Source organism: Mesocricetus auratus, unplaced genomic scaffold, assembly GCF_017639785.1.
Source record: "Mesocricetus auratus isolate SY011 unplaced genomic scaffold, BCM_Maur_2.0 Super-Scaffold_15014, whole genome shotgun sequence".
Lineage (NCBI taxonomy): Eukaryota > Metazoa > Chordata > Mammalia > Rodentia > Cricetidae > Mesocricetus > Mesocricetus auratus.
Window position 1 is genome coordinate 84,031,236 of NW_024429186.1, and position 8,033 is coordinate 84,039,268.

Consider the following 8,033-nt stretch of genomic DNA (forward strand, 5'->3'; position numbering starts at 1 on the left):
GTTATAGACTTGTTCAGGACCAGGTCTTTTATTATACAAAAATAAGAACCATTTCCCATCGAGGCCACTCCATCCAGAGGTAATCAGCTAGCATCTAGAAGACAATAGAAGGTCTGAGCTCCTGGAATTTGTGGCTGGGCCAAGCATATTTCTGAAATATTACACTTGGGCCCTGACAATTAATGAAACTGAACAAATGAAAACTTGGTAGAATCATTTATTAATCTTGAGTTATGATGTCACTAAAACAATGACCATATCTCCTCCGTCCTCCTGTTCCTAAGAAAACAAACAACAGAAAATTCAGCTATGAGAAACAGGAATTAAGAATTACAAATAGGAATCAGACATCTGAACACAGTGTGAGAACAAAGATCAGTCTTTGCTGACCTCCACTTAGCTGATCAGCGGAGCTGTTGTAGAAAGCTGAGCATAGCCAGTGCACTGCAGAAATACTAAATTACGCAGGTGTGTTAATACTTGGGTTTCCTGCTTGGGATTTTACTATGTTTATGTAAGAAATACACCATGTTCTGGGAGTGGTGGGAGACACCTGTAATCCCAGCACTCTGAAGGCTGAGGCAGGAGGATCCCTGCAGGTCAAGACTCACCTGGGCAACATCATAAGATTCTGTCTCACCAGACAAAAACAGCATTAAGCAAAACAAACTGCCCCCAAACCAAAAACACAAAAGTTTTATTAGATGGTGGTTAAGCTATGGTTGTTCCTAATAATACTCAATTCTCATGTCCTTCATTTAAAGTATTTCCTAGCTGTATTTGTGAGTGCATTCATGTGCAGGTGTGTGTGTATCTGTGTGTGTGCGCATGTGCGTGCATGTGTGAGTGTGTGAGTGTGTGAGTGTGTGAGTGTGTGTGTGTGTGTGTGTGTGTGTGTGTGTGTGTAGATCAGAGGTCAACCTTAGGTATTGTTCCTAAAGATGTCCACTTTGTTTTGGAGGCAGGGTCCCTCACTGGGACTTTGGGCAGGCTCCAGGGTTCCTCTGCATCTCCCTTCCCTAGACAGACATCAAAGTGTAAACCATCAAGTCAGGTTTACATGGGTTCTAGGGAGCGAACTCTTTTTGCTGCCTTGTCAATGGTCAGTACTTTACCCTTTACCGCTAGGTAACTCCCCAATCCTTCCTGGTTCCATTTCTTGTGACAATGGCAATCTTATTTCTCTGGTTGAAACATTTTAGAGAGCAGATACTAAATTCTTTGTGTATGTGTGTGTGTGGATGTGTCTGGATGTGTGTGTATGGATATGTGTGGATGTGTCTGGATGTGTGTGTATGGATATGTGTGGATGTGTGTGTGTGTGTCTATGTGTGTGTTTTAGTCTGTGCAAGTGAATGCCAGAGTTAATGTTGAATATCTTCCTCAATTGCACCCTACCTTATTTTTTCAGAAAAGGTCTCAGTGAACCTAAAGCTCATTGATTCAGCTAGACTGTCTGGCCAGTGGCCTCTGGGGGCTGCCTGTTTTTCCTAGTGCCGGGGTTACACACATGTGCAACTGTACTCAGCTTTTCGTGGGAGCTGGGAATTTGATCTCAGGTTCTCATAGTTATGAAACAAACCTTTTGCCAGCTGAGTCATCTCCCTAACCTGAGACAAAAAAAAACCTTTGTTTTTCCTTCTAATATTTCTGTGGTCTTGGACTATGTAAAGTAATAGGTTTTGTGTGTGTGGTTTTAGAGATCATTCAAGGCAAGAGCTCTACCAACATTCCCAGCCTAAGCAATGACCTTGTCACTGGCCCTACTTTGCATTGTATACATAGACGTTTCAACTATTATGTGGAACTGAGAGCCTTAGTAATTCTAGCAGACTGGGCCTCCTCACTTCATATATGAGAAATGATAAAATTTCCTTTTTCTTTAAGTTAGACAGGGTCTCTCTACATAGACCTGCCTGTCCTGGGACTCACTATGTAGATCAGTTGTCCCTGAACTCACAGAGATTATCCTGTTTCTGCCTCCTGACTGCTGGGATTGAAGGCTTGCAAGGCAGTGATGAGGTCTACTAAATGAGAAAAGAATGAGGTTGCCTGTAGAACTTCCTTTCTAATTATCACTGTCCCTCTCCTTTCCCAGGGTGAGTTTTCCCTGCTTTCACTCAAAAGTAGTGGGTGGTGAGTGGGGAGGTGGCTTAGGAGGGAAGGTGCTTGCTGTTCCGGTGCAAGGGCCTCAGTTTGAATCCTCAGAACCCATGTAAAGCAGAGACTGGGGTACACAGTGCAGCAGCAAACAGCAGAGAGACAAGGTGGGAGGTGAGAACAGAACCCCAAGATTGCTCTGATATCCACATGTGTACCATGGTTATGCATGTGCACATATCATAAACACAAGTACATATATCCTCATATGCATATGCCCACACTAAACAAGAAAGGGTAGTGGTACTCTATGCAATGATATTAACACTCCAAAGTCATACCATGTTATTAAAATACTAAAAAAACTTACACTTCATCTCTGAATTTATCCAAAGTTATTATATGTCCATCATCATTTAAAACTTCACCTGCAGCACACAGACCCAAGTTTTTTAGGGCTGCAAAAATGAAGAGAAAAGAAAATGTACACAATGGAATTATTTTCAGCTAGAGAGAGTTACAGAATGGCCTTACTTGGTATAGGTCACACTGACCTTCCTTATACTGCATAAATGATATGCAGCCTCTGCCAGAGGAGTCCATCATTTCAAACATCGACACAATATTAGAGTTGTCCATGAAGAAAGGGAATGCTATGCCTGTTATCTTGGCAATTCTCAGCCGTTCCAGAAGAGAGATTAAATACTCTCTTGGTTTTTCTGTAAATAAACAGTTGAAACTCATTCTTATATGAAATTAAACTGTGTTGCAAGTGGAAGCAGTCCAGGCACTCAGAGTGCAGGGCTTGCTTACATGAAACTTACCCTACAGCAGAGAACACTTACGTAGCTGAATTCAGCAGCACTCAGCCTCAAAGGGCTGAGTGTCACAGTCCAGAGACTGCACCTGGGATTTTTTTTAAGGCTTTCTGGATGACCTGGTTTGCAGATGGAAGCCAGAAAGACAGAGGAGATGGTATGTTGCAGAAGAAGCTGGCCAGTGAAGACATCGGGAAACTTGGCTTCTGTGGGAGGCAGCGTGTTTATGTCTAAGATAGGAGCAGTTGTGTGGCAATCACAGCAGAAGTAGGACATAAGATGTCAGGAGATGGTCACTGTGTGTCCACTAGCAGGAAGCAGAGTTGAGGGCTTCTGCTCAGATCTCTTTCCCTGTTTTGTGTCCATGATCCTGACTCTGGGAATGGTGTCACTTGCTGGACAGACATGCCAGAGGCCCATCTCCTGGATGATTCTAGACCTCCAAGTTGACAACTGAAATTAACCACTGTAAGGACTCTTTGTGTTTTCCATATTGCAACAGTTTTGTGGTCACAATACACTTTACACTTGCAAAAAAACGTGTCTAGTATCTTTATTTAGGTTGGTAGTATTCAAGTTTCTAGTTGTATATAAATAGTATTCCGTCCGAATAGCATTTAAAGTTAGGCGTGTTGGTATATTCCAGCACTGGGGAAGTAGAGGCTGAATGATCAGGAGTTCAAGGCTAGTGTCAGCTACCTGGGAAGCTCTAAGGCAGCCTGGATATAAAACTTTGTCTCTACAAGAGCCCCTGAACATTGTGGGAGTGGGGAGGGAGGTAGGAGAAAGAGGAGGGGGAGGAAAACATGAGGGATTAGGAAGACTGAGTGAGGAGAGGAATAGAGGCGAGAAAGAAAAGAGACACATCAATAGAGGGAGTCACTATAGGTTTAAAGAGAAATCTGGCACTAAGGAATTGTACAGAGATCCACAAGGATGACCCCAACTAGGAATCTAAGCAATAGTAGAGAGACTACCTTAAATGTCCTTCCCCTATAATGAGAATGATGACTACCTTAAATGCCATCCTAGAGCCTTCATCCAGTAGTTGATGGAAGCAGAAGCAGACACCCACAGCTAAGCACTGAACCAAACTCCTGGAATCCAGTTTCAAAGAGGGAGGAGTGATGAATAAAGGGGTCAAGACCACGCTGGGAAACCCACAGAAACAGCTGACCTGAGCAAGTGGGAGCTCATGGACCCCAGACTGACAGCTGGCGAACCAACATAGGACCAAAGCAGGCCCCCTGAATGTGGGTGTCAGCTAGGGAGCACTGGGCAGTCTATGGGGCCTCTGGCAGTGCCCTAGTGCATGAATGGACTTCAGAAGCCCGTTTCCCATGGAGGGATACTCTCTCAGTCTAGACACACAGGGGAGGGCCTGCCCCAAATGACTAAAAGATTTTGATGATCTCTCATGGAAGTCCTCACCCTCCCTGGGAAGTAGAATGGGATGGCAGGGTTGGTGGGGGCATGGGAGAATGGGAGGGAGAAGGAACTCTCTAGAGCTGGAATTATAAGCAGTTGTGTGCCTCCTGATATGGGTTCTGGGAACCAAATTCAGGTCCCTTATAAGAGCAACACTTGCTTATAAGCACTGAGACATTTCTATAGCACCCCTTCAAGTTTTTAAACTGATAATTGTGTATGTCACAGGTTTTATGTTATTGATGTATGACCCTTTGACACTGGCTTTTCTCTGACTTTCTTCCTGCCTTCTTGGTGTGTGTGTGTGTTTGTGTGTGTGTGTGTATGTGTTTTGAGATAAGGTCTTGTTATGCATCCTAGGCTGACTTATAGTTCACTTTGTATCCCAGGCTGACCTCAAGAACCTCTTGCCTAAACTTCTTGCATTCTGGGATCACAGGCATGTGCCACCATGCCTGGCTTTTATCTCTACGATAGATAATTCTGTCATTATCTACACACACACACACACACACACACACACACACACACACACACACACCTTTGCAAACTAACAATACACTTTGCAACCTAGGACCCTCATCTGCATTGAGCTGTGTATGCGCCTCTCTTTCTAAACAAAAGCAGTTTGGTCACTCTGAACTGTAAGTCCCATTGTAAGCCTTGGTAGCTCTTCTTTTGTGGCCAAATGCATCCTAAAATTAGGTGTAGTGGACTTATCCATCTAGACTTGGGTGAATGAGTAGCTAGGCAAATGCGTCCTCAAAGTGAGTTTACAGAAAACCCCTATTTACCATCTTACACATATGCATAATTGCAAGTGTGTATGATTGAAGTGAGATGCACCAAATAAGACACATACAATAAATAAAGGCTTATATAGCCAAGCCTTTCATTCTAAACAAACAGCTCAGGCACCTGCCACTGACAAGGATGGCCTGAGTCTGATCCCAGGACTCCATAGCAGAAGTAGAGAAGAGACTCCTAAGGTTGTCCTCTAACATTCATGCCCTTGTATACAAGTACAAACTGATTATGAATGAATACATATCATTTTTAAATAAAGGACTAGAGAATCACAAAACCACTAAAACTCAAGTTTACACTCAGAAAACAACTCTCCTTCCTATTGAAACTGGAAAAAAAAACCTTAGAAAGAAGCCAGGGGCTCTTGAGTGATTCTTTCTCAGAGCCAAGGCTCTCTGTGGTCTATCTGGCCTGTATTCTGTTTGCCTCTGTGATGGGGAAGTCCTGTGTATATGTCAATAAAGCACTGTTGGCCAATAGTAAAGCAAGATAGGTGGGACTAGGAGTCAAGGAGGACTCTGGGAAGGAGAAACACAGGGAGTCATCATGTAGCTGCCATAGGGGTAAGAAGTCCGGACCCTTTTCTCCGGTAAGAGAAATACTTAGATTAACAGTTATGGAGTAAATACTTAAATCAGAGATAGCCAGTAAGAAACAAGCAAGGCCAACAGCTTCATAATTAATACAGCGTCTTGTGTGTTATTTGGGGAAAAACCGAAGTGGCTGGCAAGGAAAAGGCTTCACTCATCACCTCTGAATAAAACCCTTAACTCCTTCCTGTTCTGTGTGTTTCATCAGTACTTAAACAAGATGAGCAGTCTGGGTACACCAATGTAGACTGAGACCCTTGGCAGCACATGAGTTAGTAATGGACCACATTAGAGCAGGAAGACTGAGAGCTAGGGTCACAGTTGTTAGAGATGACAGTTACTCGCTGAGAGGAACCACACATGTGGAACATATATATACACACAGAGATATGTGTGGGGATGTATATGTGGAGGTATCCATATATAGAGAGACAGAGATATAAGTGGAGGAATTGATGATGCACAGAAAACTGGGAAAACATTAAAAACAAAGAAAATGTAATCCAAGCATATTACACACACACACACACACACACACACACACACACACACTAACTCTGGACATTTGTCTAAAAATAGCATTGACAGCTCTGAACATTGGCTGTACTAAATTTGTGGGTTTTTTTATTTTTCCTTTTTTTTTCTTTTTAGTTTTTCGAGACAGGGTTTCTCTGTCAACAGCTCTGACTGTCCTGGAGCTAGCATTGTAGACCAGGCTGGTCTCGAAGTCACAGAGATCCGCCTGCCTCTGCCTCCCCAATGTGCCACCACTGTCCGGCTAAATTTGTGTTTTAAATTTAATGACAAGAAGAGTTAGGTCGGTGGTTAAGGGCACTAGTACTTGAAGAGGACCTGGTTCGGGTACCAGCACCCATATGGGGGAATCATAGCCACAGATAACTCCAGACACTCTTCTGGCCTCCTCAGCCACCAGGCACGCTGTGACACACAGATATACACGCAGGCAAAACACATACACATGCTTAAAACAAATACATTTTAAAAATAAAATATTTTGAAAGACTTTTCTCAACCCCTAGGAGGTCATACTAGTTTTCATCTTTTCCAAGTTGGGATTGTATTTTTGCTTCTTTCCACGGAAGTAAATGGACAAATGGGGTTTTTAGACACTCGTTGTGAAGGCTGGCGGGCTCCAATCATTCTGGGAGGATACCAAACTGTTTTCATCTCAACGTTAACTTCTTACCGTATACCACCAAAAACTGTGAAATAATCAAAATTTTGAAAGGATCTAATGCGTTAAAATGGCAGGGGAAAAAACGGGCTCCCCAGGAGGATCCCAGTAGCTCACGCATCAATTATTTAGCTTCACCTTGGAATTGAAAAGATCTGTTGCTGGCCTGGCCAAGGTTGGTTTAGCTGTAATTCATTTAATATTTCCCCCCTCCCCCAATTTTTATGAGGTCGGTACTGTTATCTCCATTTTCCAGTGGAAGAGACTGACGTTCCGTCTTTTCCCAATTGCTCATACCTACGGGGTGGACCTGAACCCAGACTCTGTCGCCTGCCGAGCCCTCCAGCCTCCCTGCAGCATCGAGCTAGCGGCAAGAGGCCATTTATGGCGTTTGACTAGGGGAGGGGGTCACAGAGTTCAATGACAAGGGCAGGGTTCCACTGTCAGGAGGCCGGGAATGGAGTGAGTGGAGAGAGCAGGGTCTGGGGAGCAAAGAGGCAGACTGGGCAGAGGTAGGCAGAAAACCAATGGAAGCAAGACCCTTACTTGGTCGGTCAAAGAGGAGGAAGCTAGTGAGTTGGTTTAGCAGCTCCATTATCCGATGTTTTTCTAAATATTCCTTGGCTTGAAGCTCCCGGTTACCATCAGGGTTCATGTTTCCCTGCCGTGTGGTTGCTAGGAGACCAGGCAGCGTCCTGGCGCCGGAAGCCTGCCCCTACTTCTCATTCAGTCCCGTGACGCACTTCAAGGCTATCATTCCCTCCTCCTCTTCTTCCTCCTCCCCCTCCCCCTCCTCCTCCTCCCCCTCTCCCTTCTCCTCCTCCCCCTTCCCCTCCCACCCTAGTACAATGTCCTTCCCTGCAAAAGCGTAGGTGTGGCGGGCAGGAGAGCACATGCGCTTGTGGAGTGGGTGTCAGCCCTTTCATCGACCGAGGTTGGATTTAGTTGGTACCTGTCCCCGCCCCCTGCACCTGCCTGATGGATCCTGAGCTTCAGAGTGCTGGCTGCTTAAACTTTTTTCCACTTTCAACACTTTTCAAGTGGGACCTTGGTGTGTAGGTAAATAATTCCAACATTTACTGTTAGTCAGAAGAA

At 44.4% G+C, this 8,033-nt stretch overlaps 1 protein-coding gene across 1 annotated transcript; it reads right to left on the bottom strand.

Annotated features, from left to right (window-relative positions):
- Window positions 1–201: 201 nt before the first annotated feature.
- On the bottom strand, window positions 202–7,642 carry Efcab10 (EF-hand calcium binding domain 10). Its single transcript, XM_005076243.4, has 4 exons — window positions 7,485–7,642; window positions 2,655–2,819; window positions 2,471–2,558; window positions 202–279 (listed from the first exon to the last, which is right to left on the bottom strand). The coding sequence occupies exons 1-4, from the start codon at window positions 7,591–7,593 to the stop codon at window positions 243–245; spliced, it is 399 nt and encodes a 132-aa protein (XP_005076300.1). The 5' UTR covers window positions 7,594–7,642; the 3' UTR covers window positions 202–242.
- Between the last annotated feature and the right edge of the window lie 391 nt (window positions 7,643–8,033).